The sequence below is a fragment of the Xenopus laevis genome, chromosome 6L (genome assembly GCF_017654675.1).
Source record: "Xenopus laevis strain J_2021 chromosome 6L, Xenopus_laevis_v10.1, whole genome shotgun sequence".
Lineage (NCBI taxonomy): Eukaryota > Metazoa > Chordata > Amphibia > Anura > Pipidae > Xenopus > Xenopus laevis.
This window is the reverse complement of record NC_054381.1, coordinates 120,251,453-120,269,149: the sequence shown is the minus strand read 5'-3', so window position 1 is coordinate 120,269,149 and position 17,697 is coordinate 120,251,453. Positions and strand designations below refer to the sequence as shown.

The window sequence follows — 17,697 nt, the reverse complement described above, 5'->3', positions numbered from 1 at the left end:
ATGGAAAGTGAAAGTAATTGACTGCCCCGCCTCTATACCTCAGGTATAGAGGCAGGGCAGATAATATTTAACTGACAGCTCAGATATTTAAACAGTTTTATAACAGGCATGGATGTTTTAATGAAAAAAGAATTTGGGTTCCATGTTTAATTTGCAAAGGACTGTTACACAGCTTTTTATGTGTAGGTGACAGGTACGTTTTAAGGACCATCAACTCTCCTTGTTTAATAAAGTACTTAATCACATAAACAATATAATTGCAAAATGTGCTGAAAACAAAAACACACAGCAAACTTATATTACCTCCTATGATTCAATGGGCCAGATTCAATTCAATGAGAAATACAATCACATGAAAACACCATTGAAGTCTATGGAGAATCTGCAATTGAATCTAGAATTGAATTAGGAAAAAAGTTTTCCATCTTGAATTGAATATGGCCCAATATAGAGAATTTTACTTACCTACTTGACGTAAATTCCTTTTCTTCTAGTCCCGACATGTCAGTACACATGGGCATTGCCCCTCCCAGACCTGGAGGTAGGACCTATAACATAGCCAATCAAAATGAATCATGACCTATAAGACCACATGACTTCCTCCTCACCACAGTTATACTTTTGCCATAGCAGTACAGTAACCAAAATAAATAATTGGGATGGGAAACCCTGTACTGACATGTCGGGACTAGAAGAAAAGGAATTTACGTCAAGTAGGTAAGTAAAATTCTCTATTTCTTCTACGTCCCTCCATGTCAGTACACATGGGATCTACCAAGCCATGCACCGAAAACAAGGGGTGGGAATAACCAACATAATGCAAAAACCAAACTGATGCTATGGACGCCCTGAGAAAAGGCCAGCATCACATCCATCCAACAGGGGAGCTGATAAATGTATATCTCCTGAAAAGGGTAGATAAAAGGCACAATAACAACATGTCCTAGGACATGGTAAACGATTAACAAGAGCTACAAAATCAACCACAAAATTACAGAGACCGGTACTTGAGGATCAAGCATTGCAGATTAAGAATAAACATATTCTGTTTAAAAAGGTTCCCTCAGTGACTAGAGGGATACCTGCAATATGGTTATCTGACAAAACCCCACCTGGGGAAGAACAAAAATCCTGCAACTGTTAAAACAAAAAAGGTGCCTAGGACAAAACCAGAATGATGGCAATAGCCATCTCAGAACTAAAACACCCTAGAAACCACCAGGAAATCAATCAGATCAGAAACTAAACACAACTTGAATGCATCTATCACCAGTGCTGGAGAAATACACGATCCTCAGCAATAGCAAGTGGCCCTAAAAAGACTTGGCCCACATTAGCCTGGTCCTGCATCTTAATGGAAGCAGCTCAAACCAGTGCTGACCGGAGTCACCTCTACACCAGAGATCAGTCCAAGATCCACTAATAATACCTAATGAAGACTTAACTAAATGAACACCAACTCTGGGTTATCATAAATCAGCATATCATTGTAACCATTGTAGAGCCAAGCTGGTACAGCCCAGTAGCTCCACCAACCACCAAATCTAAACTGGGTATACAACAGCACAAGGATAAGCTGCTGAACCAACCAATGTGACTTAAAGCCATCTACCAGTAAGCTATGCTGTTGCCCCAGCCACTGCTACACAAGCAAGCAATGGGACCCAAGCCAATTACAGTTCTAGAAAACACCCACAAAAGCCGAGGCCACTACAGCTCAAGCTGCACAATGCTACAGTTTATGCAAAAACTCAACCAAACCTGTGACCATACATAGAAGCTACTGAACCAGCCAACAGCTGGGATCACAATCCAAAATCAGGCATGCCAGAAGCTTATAGCCTACAAAAACTGGTACCAACCAGCAATGATGCACAATCCACTGGCAGAGAGCCAGCCACCATACATGCAACCAGTGGTGGACCAGCCAGCTATTATGTATTCCAACATAGATGTGCAAGGCCATTGTCACACTAGCAGGCCAAGTTGCCCGTCAGCTGAAGTGTTTGCAAAAAAACAGAGTGGAATTCGAATACACAAGCAATAGTAAATAAGCCAGCTATTGTGAATGCCACCCTTAGGGACAAGGTAACCAACTGCACTGGCACCTGACACAAAAGTCAATTTCCATACATGCAACAACGGAGCACGTCAGTTGTTGAACTTGCAAAACCCTGGGTCCACAAGCCAGCCTTATTGATAATAAGCAGTGGCATACAAGACCAAAAACAATGCATGTAAGGCAGAAGAAAAGGTTAGCTGTAAGCCAACATATGACCAACATCAGCTGCTGAATACCAATCAGCAACAAAATTAGCTATGGGCTGTGAAACTCAGAGCAAACACCAGCTGATGGTACAACCCATGCTAGATCCAACCAAATAGTCAATCATGCCTACTGCTGGTGTAACCAGAACCATACCTGCAAGGATTGCAGACAAGACAAAACCAATGGCTGTTGTCCTGCCAAGGATTGCCACAAGGCAAACAGACATGCCCACCAAGGGCCACAGCAAGAATAGTAACCATGCCTATCAGCCACCACAGCCTGGCTGGTGACCTATGCACCATAGGTCACAGCCAAGACTGGCAGCCACAAGCCTACAAGGACTATAATAAAAACTAGCGGCCACCTTAGCCAGGGGCCACAGAAAAGGCCCGCAGCCATAATAACCCAGGTAAAAGGATAACCAAACAAATGTGCCAAGGGTAAAAGACCACATGAGCCAAAGGCTCATGCAACAGGCCAGCAGAACAAGGGCCCTTGTAAAAGGCCAGCAGACCCAGGAGCCGAGGACCATGGTAAAAAGCCATGGACCAAAACAAGGGCTCTAACCCAAGCCAAGGGCCATAATGAAAGCTAGAGGCCACACAAACCCAGCTCCCTGGCGAGATGCCCGAGGCCACACAAAGGGCCATAGACTACAAGCTGGCTTCAAGCATGTTAAGGTGCCAATAGACATAACAGTAAGTGCCCTTTAATCTACCAACAATTAAAGAAGGGAAACCTACAGTCACAAAAACTCAGTAGATGTAGTATAACTACAACTGAGCTCCCAACAAAAGCCACCAGATGGGAATAGAATATCTAAGAAGGCTTACATCACACAAAAAGACACCATATAACTCGGAACACTGCCTGTTAAGTGTGGAAACATCATAGGAAAAAATGGGGTACAATGCTGCTACAGCAGAACAAACCCCTAGCCGGTCCTGGAAATACCAGGTGTAATAAGAGCACACTTGCCTACTGTGTCTGCGAAAGAGAACTCGGGCTCACAAACCTAAGACCTCAGATGACAACTATACAAGAAGTCAGAGGAATACAGGCACCTAACCAGATAATATGCGCTAGACAGTAGGAATAATCCAGACAGATCCTTGGTGGCAGACTGTTTCTAAGGAGCAGACTCAGGGGCGTAACTAAAGAGGAAGCAGACCCTGCGGCTGCAGGTGGGCCCAAAAGGTATAGGGACCCATGAGGCCCAAATAAAGAGCAATTTCAATACGTATTGGTAAAAAAAGCACAACCTCTGGATGACATCAGGTTACAGCACTGAGCAGACTCAATGTAAGGAAGGGGCTACCATACTGCTTCAACAGTGCAAGCCTCCAGCCAACCCTGCAAGCACCCAGTGTAATAAAAGGCAAATATAACCTCTGTGTCTGCACAGAGGACAATAGAAACAACAGAAGCAAACTGAGGAGTATCTGCACATTACCTGATAGCAATGAAAAGTCCGCAGGTTGGAAACTTCAGCTAGAACCCGGATAGCTTTCAGCTGAGGGACATAATTAGCTTATTAACATGCAGACTTAGTACCTTGTGTAACTGCATTTTGCACAGAGGACTCCAGCTCACAACATACGACTTCATATAATATAAGAAGGAACACAGGCAGCTTACCAGATAGCTCAGACTTGTCAGCAGAAATATCCAGTCCAGTGGAACACTGCTTGTTAAGAGCAGACTCATAAGAAAGGAAGGAGGTGCCATACTGCTTGAGCACACGAGCCAATATAACCACTGTGTCAGCCAAGAGGATGCAGGTTCACCCATACAAAACTTAAAATATTAAACAGCAATAGCAAATGGGCCAAAGGAACACCTGCACCTTACCAGATAGTGACTAGTTAGCTTGATGGAAACTCCAGCCAAAGCCCTGATAGCATTCAGCTGAGGGACATATTAAGCATATTAACATGCAGACTTCCCAGTGAAATTAATGTTTCAAATACACAATGGATACTGAGAAATCAAAATCTCTGGATTCAGGTACCACACTGCTTAGGCAGAGGGATTCACCAGCCAGTACTTAAAGTGTAGCAAGAGCCAATACTGTATTTTGCACAGAGGACGCCAGCTCACAACATAAGACTTCAGATAATACAAGAAGTCAGGGGAACACAGGCACCTTACCAGATAGCTCAGGCTTGTCAGCAGGAATATCCAGGTGGAACACTGCTTGTTAAGAGCAGACTCATAAGAAGGAAGGAGGTGCCATACTACTTGAGCAGTGCAACCTCTAGCCCTTCCTGGAGCTGCCAATATAACTTCTGTGTTTGCACAGAGGATGCAGGGTCACCCATACAAGGCTTAAAATATTAAACAGCAATAGCAAAACGGGGCAAAGGCACACCTGCACCTTATCAGAGTGGCTAATTAGCTGGATGGAAACTCCAGCCAAAGCCCCAATAGCTCTCAGCTGAGGGACATAATTAGCTAATTAGCATGCAGACTTCCCAGTGCACTACACACAGTAGATAATGAAGAATCATACTCACCAGCTTCAGGCTGTTATAACTAGCCCATATGCATACCCACGGCCCTTTTGCAGAAGTCTGTAGAGTTCTGTAAAGTCTCACATAACTCAAAATAAAAGGGGAGTCCAAAAAGCTCACAGGTAACAATGTGGGAAGCCCACACCTGTGTCTGTTCCCAAAAAAGCACTAGATTGAATCTTGTGCCTCGCTGGGCATATAGCAGGGGGGCTGTTTTAGCACAGGGCTAGGACCATGGGTATGCCCACACCTGCACCTCTTCCCAATAAGCGATAATTTACAGATTATGCGTCTTGAGGCATCAGGTAAATTCTTCTCCATTACCTGGGAATCATCCCTCTGTGTCCACACAGAGGTAAAAAATAAGCAAAAATAAATAAATAAATAAATAAAAATACAGAAGAAAAAACAAAAGGCTCACAGGTAATAATGTGGGAAGCCCACAACTGTGTCTCTTCCCAAAAAGCACTAGATTTAATCTTGTGCCTCGCTGGGCATATAGCAGGGGGCTATTTTAGCACAGGGCTAGGACCATGGATATGCCCACACCTGCATTTCTTCCCAATATGCGATAATTTACAGATTATGCGTCTTGAGGCATCAGGTAAAATCTTCTCCATTACCTGGGAATCATCCCTCTGTGTCTACACAGAGGTAAAAAATAAATAAATAAATAAATAAATAAACAAAAAGAAAATGCAAAAGAAAAACAAAAACTGTGTTTGATTTCTCTCAAAATTCAACAAAAAATAAAAAGTGAGGAGGGAGATCCTACCTCCCTGTCCAGTAGGACAAAAAATAACTGTGGTGAGGAGGAAGTCATGTGGTCTTATAGGTCATGATTCATTTTGATTGGCTATGTTATAGGTCCTACCTCCAGGTCTGGGAGGGGCAATGCCCATGTGTACTGACATGGAGGGACGTAGAAGAAATATGGATGAATATATTGTTGGTGAACAGCTGTCATTTGAATGCACAGAGGTTATTGTTGGGAGATGCTTAATTCAAATTTATAGAATAATAGATTATATATTGAATATTGTACTCCCTATTGTAAAATATAAGGATATTATGGGGCAAATTTATCAAGGGTTGAATGGCTTTACTTCGAAGTCAAAGTTTTTTTACATCGAATTTGCCCATTTGCGGTTGAAGTAAAATCGCTCGATTGAACGAGTAAATCCTTTGAATCAAACGATTCTAACGATTTTATTGTACGATCATACGATTTTACTTCGACTTCAAAAAACTTAGAAAAATGCTGTAGAAGGTCCCCATAGGCTTACATAGCACTTCGGCAGGTTTAAGTATTGCAGCCAAGTTTTTTTAAAGAGACAGTACTTCAATTATCGAATGGTCGAATAGTCAAAGTATTTTACTTAGAATCGAATTCGAAGTCGAAGTCATAGCCTATTCGTTGGTCGAAGTATTCAAAAAATTACTTCGAATTTCGAATTTTTTTACTTCAAAAATTCCCTCGAATTCACTTTGACCCTTGATAAATCTGCCCCTATAAGTCACCAAGGTCCATATATTACATCACCATATATAAAGGTGTTCATTTATCAAGACCAGGAAAATTTGCATTTGACTTTTTACACATGAATTTCTATAGGGTTAAAAGTCCAATGTTTTCTGTATTTTGCCGGGATATATTCATTGCCTATATATTTTACAGGGTATTCATTACCCTTGCATATTGCGAGTTATTGCTTTTCTCTGGACACAACCAGTGGCATATTTTCCTGCAGGACTGAAAAAGAAAAGCGCCAGACACAAATAGCTTCTGCAGATAAGACACTCATGTTTGAAGTAAAACAACTTTGAAGCAAGGGGGCTGCCCTTTGCTTTAATCCACTGGAAACAGCATGTTCATAAAACCTCTTTAAAATGAATCTGCCATGGGGAGACTTGATGGTTTTAAAACAAATCAATTAATAGTGTTCCTGACCCATAATCCTGCAAATGCAAAAACTGCAAATCAACATCAGACAAGCCATTCTAGTTATGTCCCATGATTCATTCAGTCTCCTGACTTTGCTTTGATACTCTGCAGTCTTTAGTGCTGTGCTGCAAATTGATGTGGGTACCCAATCCCTCTGCTGATTAGGTAAAACCATTGGTTCAGCTTTAGGGGAGTGGCCCTCAGGTGATTATATAATAGATTATCTTTTTCTAAGAAAAATTAAAATCAGCCAGCCCCTGCCAGAGACTTGCTAGTCAAATCCGGTGGCGGGTTTGCACCATGTGTAAGACGTCACTTCTGCAAACTGGGGACTCCCATAGGTCCAGTGTCTAAGGTGGCGCTGGACCCAAATACAGTGTTGCCTCTATGACAAAATGCTCCTGTGAGCAGTTTTATCACAGATGGCTGTCTTTCAGGGCTGGAGCCCCAATGAAAAAAATATGTTTGATCTTGCCCCATCATAAGACACCCCTCCCAAGATAAATCTCAATTCTACCCACTCCAAAACAAACCCCATTCCTTTGTGACCTACAAAAGGTCCCTTTGTGTCTTCTGGAGTGACACCTGTACCCCCAGATGGCAGCCCTGTCTGTTGTCCATTTAGGGCTATTCCACACGGGGAGATAGACAAAGCGCCGCGCCAGTCGCCGCGACCGGCGCAGGCGACAGTTTTGTATGGGCGCCTATGTAAAAACGCCTGTGCTAACCACACGAGGCGATGCGCTTTTCAACAGTCGCCTGAAAATGCCTCGCCAGGCATTTTCAGGCGACTGTTGAAAAGCGCATCGCCTCGTGTGGTTAGCACAGGCGTTTTTACATAGGCGCCCATACAAAACTGTCGCCTGCGCCGGTCGCGGCGACTGGCGCGGCGCTTTGTCGCCGCGACCGCAAACGCGTGGCTATCTCCCCGTGTGGACTAGCCCTTAGAGGAAACAGGCTGTTGTCTAAGCCAATAAAGAGAATCTTTTATTTAGCCAACGGACTATCAGAACATAAATGCTAGAGTGTCAACTGCTAGGAACCTGATGGCCAATGACAGAATTAACTTTTCCAGCTGATCTATATCATGCCACATATTTAGCGGCAACAAGTGGTGTGGTGAGATTAAAGAGATCCAGCATCAAAAGGGTTAAAGAGGCTTGGGGCAGATTTGATAAGTGGGTGGGAGGTTGAAAATCTACTACCTCCCACCAGCCCTAAAGTGTAAGCATTGTCACAAGAGCACAATTCATCTGGCCTTATAATTTAGAACACTGCTGACTCAATGAGCTTTGAACATTTTCTAAATTAAAGAGGGATAAAAATCTAATTAGATAATTGACCTGGCAAAACCTCTGTGTTTCTTCAGCAACTTAACATGAAAACCCCATTTATTACTGCTGTGGGATAGCATATCAGTGAACTATGGGGTATATTTATCAAAGAGTGAAGTTAGAGATCACCACAGTCTGCTAGCGTGAAATACTGCCTCTCTCCATTCATTTCTATGGGATTTTTAAAGACGTATTTATTAAATGGTGAACTTTCACCCTTTGATAAATACACCTATAATAATTCCATAGAAATGAATGAAGAGAGGCAGTATTTCACTCTAGTGGTGATCTCTAACTGCACTCTTTGATAAATATACCCCTATCTGTCTTCAGAACAATCGCAAGTCTCATCCAAACAATAGCTGGTCATACCACGGGCAATATGGTTGGAGAATTCAACAGTTTTCCACAAATTTGTCTCTTGTCATGGGAAGGGAGACTCATAATATGATTTCATGGAAATGCTGTTTCCAAGTCTACAAGTCTGTACAGATATACCCAATCACCAAAAAAGCATGTTAAAAAACAAAAAGGTTTATTAAAACAACATCTCAAATTGCCTTATGGGTTTCCTGCTCCAAGAGTACTTAGTCATAGGTTATATGTATTTCGCTCTCACTACCCTTGCAATTTGCTCTTTTAACCCAAAGTAACAAATCAGAGAATCATTGACTCTCAAAAATTCACATAAGGCTGAAAATGTTGCCTTTTCTGACATCCAATTATATTATTACAATTTTAGACTAAATATTGGGGGGGGCTGCTGTTGTAGCTCAGAGACGAAAGTAGAATTATGAATGATACATAATTGACTGTTCTTTAACAAATAAAGAGATATATGTTTTCCCAGTCCTATTAATTCATAGCAACCAGTCATATTATTCTTTAACAGCTGATCAGTAAATGCTACCTCTAAATTGGTTGCTAGGGGTTACTAGACCAGTAGCAAACTATGTAGTTTTTATTAGAAATCTCTGTAGTCTCCTGCAGTCTCAGAGCATACCATGTTTTGGAATAGAATAACTTACATATTAATTATCATTAATGCCTATGAAATATTTTTGCACTTACATTTTGTTTGTGAAAGGACTTCCTGAGGAGGGAACAGAGTGAGAGAAGATGTTGTCGTTCATGCTGGTAACTGGTCTGGGAGGCCTACAAGAAAAAAAACATAACTAAAGGCACAATATTGCACAGAATTATAACATATAATTTGATGAAATGATCCCATACTACTGTTACAAAATGTCAAATGTACAGTGTAACAGATAGTCTTAGTTACTCGAATGCCGGCTTTATAAAGAATAACACACAATGTCAACGTAGGGTTGCCACTTGTCTGGTTTTGAACAGAAATGTTCAGTTTTTCTTGGGCCTGTTTGGTTTAAACTATCTTTCTGGTTTTCATTATTGTGAAATGAACAACAATTTGGTCAATACCTGCCACCACATATTCCAAACGCCCCCAATCTCATGATCCAATGCCCATGTCGTCAATCTGCCCTGCCTGACAGCTGCACATCCCCCATATAATCAGCTCACCCCAAGTTGTTGTTGTCCTGCCCCCTTGTTTGGTTTTTGCCGAGGCCAAAAGTGGTAACCCTATGTCAAAATACTGAATTTAATTTCCCTTACCAATTACCCTTGCTTACAGAATACAGAATGTTTTAGCTTCGCATATGAGCAACTAATGATTAAACAATGAAGAAGTTATGGCAATGAACACAAAAACGAATGGTGCGTGCCAATGTGTTTATCACTATGGTTTCTGCATGGAATAATGCTACAGACTGTAAAAGGATCAGAAATGTGGAGTTATAAGGCTATAAGCAAGGACAAAGTCAGCAGGACACACTACTTACCAAGTATCACTTCAGCAGCATTGAGAAAACAGAAAGAACAAGGTACATATAACTATGTTTTTCTTCCACTTAAACAATCGTGCACTTAACAGAACTGAGAAGCTAAAATGATTCATTGCCAAACTGCCCACATGCAGTTTAATATATTCAGCACCAAGTTAATTTATACTGTATTAACCTGTGTGCTCTGAGAAATATATACAATTAAATAAAAGCAACCTGGTATTTTTTATTAAGAGTGTATACCCTGGAAAGAAATGAACGGATATTTGGCTACATCTATGGTGTAGCAATAATTTGAGAAGAATAATGTATTATGCTATAGAGCATTATCTATGAGAATGGACAGTAACAAGGATGAAAACATTTGTCACCTGGACAAATGCTCCATTGCCCATAGGTGTATGCAAAGATAAATTATTAAAATCTCACTCTTTCTAATGTAATATTTGTCCTATTTGTTGTATTGCATTAGGCAAAATATGTAATTTTACCTCCTAAAGGAGCAGCAACCCCCCAACAACAAAAATGACTAATTTGACTCGACACATTTATTGCTACATACATAAATATATTAGTTGAAAGAGAAATCCTAGATTTTATTGCAGTGTGTTTGCTTATATTATTGTGGTCAACCATTCGCTGTACATGATATAAAATACAAAGTATAGCCTATGTACTACAGGTATGGTGTTATCCAGAGTGCTTAGGACCTGGGTTTTTCCAGATAATGGATCTTTCTGTAATTTGGCTCTTCATACCTTAAGTCTACTATAAAATTATGTGAACATCAACTAAACCCAATAGGCTGGTTTTGCTTCCAATTATGGATGAATGTTATCTTAGTTTGGCTCAAGTACAAGGAACGGTTTTATTATTTCAGAGAAAATGGAAAACCATTTTTAAAAATGTGGATTATTTGGATAAAATGGAGTTTATAGGAGACGGCCTTTCCGTAATTCTGAGCTTTCTGAATAATGGGACACTGAATAACAGATCCCATATCTGTACTAAATTCTTTCTTCACAAGCCTGGTATGGAGCCTTTCTTCTACAAGGTTTAAAGGGGACCCGTCACCCACAAAAAATATTCAAAATCCTATTTTATCACATCAAGCAAAATGAACTTTAATTACACTATATAAATTATTTGAATCTTGCTTCCTTCAGTCTGGGATTTCAAAATTATACCAAGCAGGCAGCAGCCATTTTGTGGTCACTGTTATTAAGACAAGCCTTGTATCATCTCGAAATCTTGTTTGTGCACCAGAATAGGGGACCCGATGTCCATCCCGATGCCCTGGTTATACAATTAAATGGTAAAGAGAACGGGGGAATGTGGGGAGAGAAGTGACATCTAGGAAGTGCTGAATGGAAAGTGAAAGTGAAAGTAATTGTCTGCCCCGCCTCTATGCCACTGGCATAGAGGAGTGGCAGACAATATTTGATTGACAGCTGAGATTTTTAAATGAGCTTACAACAGCTATGAATGCTTTAATAAAAAATAGAAATTGGATTTCATGTTTAGTTTGAAAAGGACTTTTATTATACAGATTTTTGTGTCTGGGTGACAGGTCCACTTTAATCTAGTCTCCTAACGGAAAGTGCAATGTACCTGGGCCCTCTGTTTATTCTTTTAAAATACCTGTGGATGACTTGAATATTTCGTATATTTTGTTCATCACTCCTCTGACGCCAAGTGATTCTGATATTAATCCATTTCTCTTTTTATTGATATACATTAGCAGACTTTTCTCTATACTTTTGACCTTCATCCGAATATTCGGTTCAGCAATACTAATACTGCATATAGTGCCATTTCTTTTCAAGCAAGCAACCAAGGTCAACAAGATAATTCTGGGCTGTTGTGGGAGTTTTTTTCTGAACAAATGTCACCTTCATAATGCTATACACATCCTAATCTCTATGTTCTAATTATACTATGGGTTTGGAATTGACAAAACATACAATACAGCAATACCAGGTCATCTTCTAAAGGTCATCTACTAAATGTCAAGCAACAAAATGGGAGAATTCAGTCATTGGCTCCATTTTATTTAAAATATGAAACCATGCTAATATTCAGGACTCTGTTGGACAAATTATTTCATAATATAAAATAATGAGGCATACAGTGACAAAACAATACAACTTGCATAGGCAAAACTCTAGATTTGAAGATTAGTAGAGTAAATACTGTAGCCACTTATTTGCTTTTCACTTAGTTTTAATTTTTTACGTATAGAAAAATATGTCTACATATTTCTAACCCCTTGACAAAACAAAATAAACTGCCAGTATTACCCTATTCCCATGTGGGAAGTGTTCTCAATGCAGACAGTATCACTTACACAATGTGAGCCAGGTTAAGAGGCATTTCAGGCTGGTCAGGAAACATGGGGTGCAGAGGCTCACGGCTGGAAGCACAGCTTAAGGACTTGCTAAGTGCAGTGCTTAACTTCTTAGCAGGTGATTTCTAAGGGAAAAAGGCAAGTAAGTACGCAGACAATACAATAAAAGCAAACTTGCTATTAAATGAAAGGTAAAATGCTGATTAACAGATCTGTAAAGAAGCATGCAGGGTATTGTAGGAATTGGAATCTAGGCTAGAGTAGAGCTGGCTTGTACAAAATTGTTATACGGGTCAGAACCAGCAGTGCAGAAAGGCAGAAACTAACCACTGCTGGATCTCCTCATCTACATTTTCAAATACATTGAAAATGTTTAATTCATGTATTTCAGCAAGTAGCTTAGAAATACATTATTCCCCTAACCAAAAAAGATACTTCTCTATTATGTATAGCACTGACAGAGCAATCCCATCTGCCTGTATATTTAGGTGCATGTATGTTCCGTGGTGCAGACACCATGCACAGCAGGAACCTTTTTCTTACCCATGACGTGTACTCTTTCATTTGGTGCTGGTTGCTATGGGAACCACTGGCATGTCCCCTCCAGAAGCAATCCTGACAGAGCTGGTAATTGTGACACTGCTGGCAGCGATAACGGAAACCCATCATACTCTCACTGTGGCAATAGGAACACTCAACAGGATGGAAGACTATGGGCCAAAAAGATACACACACACTATCATATATCAGTGCATTAACATACACTGCTCCGGTATAGTGGTTTTAAGCTAATAGTGCTAATTCTATAAATAAAATCAATATAAAATGGGAACAGAGGCATGTAAGCTGTATGGTAGCTGACCCACTTACTAACATAGCATATATCTTTATCATTGATTTTACTTTACTGAGGCTAGATATTGTGGGAAGCAGAGCCCACTAACATGTCATATTTTAAACATGACATAGAACCCATTTAGATGGAATGTCTGACATTAAATTCCCCTTACCCAGACAGTAATGTATCAGGGAAATGATACTGGGTATGCAATGTTCCTTCTACGCACTGCATTTAAAATAAATCTTAGTGGGAGCTGATGTATTGCTGCTCTCTGCCTGTGGCCTCTTCCTGTTCAGGAGAATGGCAATTTGCTGCCCTTCCTGTTCAGGTTAATGGCAAATGGCTGCCATGATGGAAGTGCTAGAGACCTCAAAGGAGTGGTTCACCGTTAAACTTTTAGTATGTTATAAAATGGCTAATTCTTAGTAACTTTTCAGTTGGCCTTTATTTTTTATAGATTGTACATTATTTGCCTTCTTTTTCTGATGTCAAATGGTGGTCACTGACCCTATCTAAAAATGAAATGCTCTTTTTATTACACTTTCTATTCAGGCCCTCTCCTATTCATTTTGCAGTCTGTAATTCAAATCAATGCACAGTTACCAGGGTAATTTGGACCTTAGCAACCAGATTGCTGGAATTGCAAACTGGAGAGCTGCTGAATAAAAAGCTAATTAACTCGAAAATCACAAACAATAAAAAATTTAAACCAATTGCAAATTGAAACAGGTGGCCAGCCTAACATAAATTGTTCTTCAAATAATTAACTAAACCATGGCATTTTAATATATCTATTATTATATAGCACAGTGAATGGGCAATATATATATATATATATATTATATATATATATATATATATATATATATATATATACATATATATATATATATATATATATATACACTTTATATTGTACAGGACTCCAGGGGTGAGTCCTGGGAGTTTAGGAGAGGGGAGTGAGGTCTACAAAGGAAAAACATGTGAAACCCAGCTCTCCTCCCTGAGGATCTAATAGCTCCCAAGGCTAGGTGAACCTGAACCCTGAATGGGAAAACAAATGACATTTCAGTTTTTTTTTCTATCCATAAAAACTGGTGTTACTTTATGCTGTGGACTATGTTTAAGTTGTTAGCAAAATACTATATATGTTGCAATTTTTACTCCAGAAAATAGCATGTTGCACACAATGGGCAAATGGTAGCAATAATATTATTTGCACTTCCATCCAAGGATAGTTCAAGTGTGAATCTCTATCACACCACCACACATGATTTGAAGCTGAATACTGTGTGATGTATTTGAACTGGACTGTAGTAATACATCCATTTTACACCTGTTGATGGTCAAAGGCAGAAGAGAAATTAATTATGAACCTGAGTAATGAAAGAGCATTAATAACTGTTCTGACAGAAGCCATTTCCTTCTAGTGCTAAATTATTAAGTAAAGTGAAATTGCCGTGCAGTCTAGAGAAAAGGGCTTATTAATTATAGCGCAGTGCCTGCAAAGGCAACTAGGACACATGCAACAACAAAAAAAGGATATCAGAAAATGACAAGCCTAAATATATACCCATGTATAGTCTGTAGTGAGAATGTATTTTTGCCATATTGGATGAATTAAAATATAATTCTTTTATAGAGATGTAGTAAGAGAATGTCTTACCATTTTCTACATTCGCCAGCCTATGCAGAAGAGGTAACCAGACAAGACACTGAGGTGGTGGGTCAGACATAAGTGTATCCAGGAAAGAGTTTAAGGTAACTTTTTTCTGTTGAATAAAATAACACACCCAACAGCACATGATCAGCATTACAATTTAAAAGTTCTGACAGATTAGTACCTTTATATCATTTAACAACGTACATCAATTTTCAGCAGCCACTACTGGGAAATTTCTACCATAGGCCTATATAACAATTTGCAGTATTAGATTTCACCTAGTCTAGATCCCTATCAGGTATAGTCTGCCACTCATAACACAGTGATATAAATCATTTGGGGGTAAGTTTCCTCACATCTAGAGAACAGATCTTTAGCTGAATACACACAAAAATGTAGCAAGGGACCTAACTGTCTGAAATCCTTAGTGAGTACAGGGACACCAACCACATCAAGTCAACAGGCAATGCCCAACCACAAATTTATTTTGCCAGGTGAATTCATGCTGGATTTGTGATCTGGATTTCACACAGAGCTAAGACATAACTGCCACTTTTGCCTCACCTATCTGCATCCATATTTTTCAGAAAAGAACTGGTTGCTAGATAATAAGTATCAAATGCTGCCCATCATAGTAGATAATGATGTATTCTTAGCTTCTGAGCATAAATGCATTTATGCATATATTGCAAGCATTCAAAGATCTTGGAATGAAATATCTGGACTCTGTTGGGCTCTACAAAACTTTTGCCTGTTATGGAATCGTGTGTATGCTTACAATAGCTTACTTCCATAATTTTTTAGTAAACTGAAATGATGTTTCCACAATTGGATCCCCAAAGCTTATCTGGAAAACCCCAGGTCCTAAGCATTCTGGTTAGCCGTCCCATACATGTACAGTGCTTGCAAAGCTGCAAAACATGCTGCTGCTTTACAAATTCATTATATTAATAAAACAGAGTAGCACTGTCAAAGAGGATTATCATTATACAAAAAAAAATGGATTTGCATCACAAATAATCCTATAAATATGACATCCTTGGTTTGACTTTACACTACTTCATTTGAAATGTATTCCCCAAGTCCATATCGTTAAGTTCAGTGTGGATTGTAGGTCAAAAACAAACGCAACAAAAAAATAACTTTCAATAAAAATGTTCAGGGTATTATTCATTTTCTATCAGTATAATTCATTTCACCAGTCTGGAAAATGACTAGCAGTCTTTAGAAAGTTTATATAAAGCCTTCTCCTGTGTGTATCACAATCATCAAGCCATCAAAATTCTGCAAAATTTTCTCAAAGAAATCTGCAAATGTGTTGCTTTAGCATGGAATGGTGGAAATTATCTTTACCTGTTGTGAAAAACAGGACCTGGCAGCTTGCTCTGTGTAACCAAATGAAGGGCCCTCAAAAACTGCAGTGGGCAATTTTAGGACCTCTCTTAGAAATTGATCATAGCATCCAGATACCATAACACCATTTGCATCAGATATCATGGAGTAAATATCTAAAAGAAAAGGATAAGATCAGTAAGCAGCCAGTCACAGAGAATATCAGTCTACTAGCACTTTAGTAGATTCATCATGAAAGTTTGGCCAAGCTGCACAACCTACTGGATTATTTATTTTAAAGAAACTTTAGAAAACAATCATGTGATGGACCCAACCACTGGCTACTGATTAGTATATTTAATCTAAACTGACTGCATGTGCTCAGCTATTCCTCATTCCTCATAATATCTTTCCTCTGTTCTACAGCTTACTCCAATCAGCAAGGTCACGTGAGTAGAGCCTACATCTGATTTCTAATTTATCTTTTCTTCTCACTCTTCAGATTATATGAGCTAATGGAAATATTTGGCACTCTACAAACAAAGTCATGTTGCCAACTACATGAAAACATCATTAGGCTAGGGCCACACAGAGGCCAAATCCGCTGGCCCTACCACAGGAAGTAGCCTCCTCTCTCTTCCACACTGAATGGCTTGTCATAAATAGACTTCAGCTCAGATTGCAAAGACTCGTGGTTCTTCACTGAAACCAGGCGAGTCTGTTTACCCTGAGCCAATTCAATGTGGAAGAGAGGTAGGTCTGAGATCAGCCAGCTTATTTTGGCTAGCTGATTTCAGCCTCGCGTGGCCCTAGCCTAAGGGTCTGAATGTTTTTGTGGTTTTTGTCAAAATAAAAGATCCCCTGCACTTATATCTTAAAGCTGGCCATAGACGTACACAGATCCTATCGTACGAATCGAGGATTCGTATGATTTTCGGATCGTGTGTGGAGAGTGCCGACATCTTTCGTCCGCCGGAGCCCATTGCGCATCGTAATCGGATCGTTCAGATTACCCCCGGTATAGCCATGCTCGTTAATGGCATATCGAGGAAAGATCTTTGCGTCTATGGCCACCTTAAGTGATTTCAGAAAAAACAATGCTAAGCATGGGATAGCTATAGAGCATGCATGTATTCTAAATGTCAGTTCAGTTTAGTTTAATATTTTTGTTTTTGGACTTGCCCATGTTTCAGGCAAGAATAATCTTGAATCCAGGGTTGTTGTTCCAGTGGACTGTGTTGTGAAATGTCAATCTTTATGTTTCTATGTTTCTGGGAGTGATGGCTAAACCTAAGGATCCTTATCAATGACCTATAACCATGCCAATTATTTGTTCATTGCTATGTTATGTTCGACCATGTTATTCCTTAAAATGTTTTACAGACAACTGGCTTAATTTTAAGTAACTTTCTAATATTTATACAGTAAAAATTACTTTCACTGATTTTTAAATGATGTAAAAATGCATATGGAACTGAAAACAAAATCATCCCTGCCTATTCTCTTTGAATCAATGCAGAAGAAGTCAGTTCTCTTCCAGGCCTGTTAATCAAATGGCTTCTTATACATTATTGCAGGAGTCAGAACC

At 39.6% G+C, this 17,697-nt stretch overlaps 1 protein-coding gene across 17 annotated transcripts in view; it reads right to left on the bottom strand.

The window, feature by feature from the left end:
• dtna.L (dystrobrevin alpha L homeolog) overlaps nt 1–17,697 on the bottom strand; it is a 159,866-nt gene that overhangs the window by 43,911 nt on the left and 98,258 nt on the right. For 12 of the 17 annotated variants that reach the window (XM_041565236.1, XM_041565235.1, XM_041565244.1 and 9 more), the window contains exons 6-11: nt 16,131–16,285; nt 14,781–14,886; nt 12,817–12,983; nt 12,274–12,398; nt 9,924–9,932; nt 9,133–9,216 (exon numbers count right to left, since the gene is read on the bottom strand). In XM_041565236.1, the coding sequence (XP_041421170.1) occupies nt 9,133–9,216; nt 9,924–9,932; nt 12,274–12,398; nt 12,817–12,983; nt 14,781–14,886; nt 16,131–16,285 (646 nt within the window). 17 annotated transcript variants of the gene reach the window in all.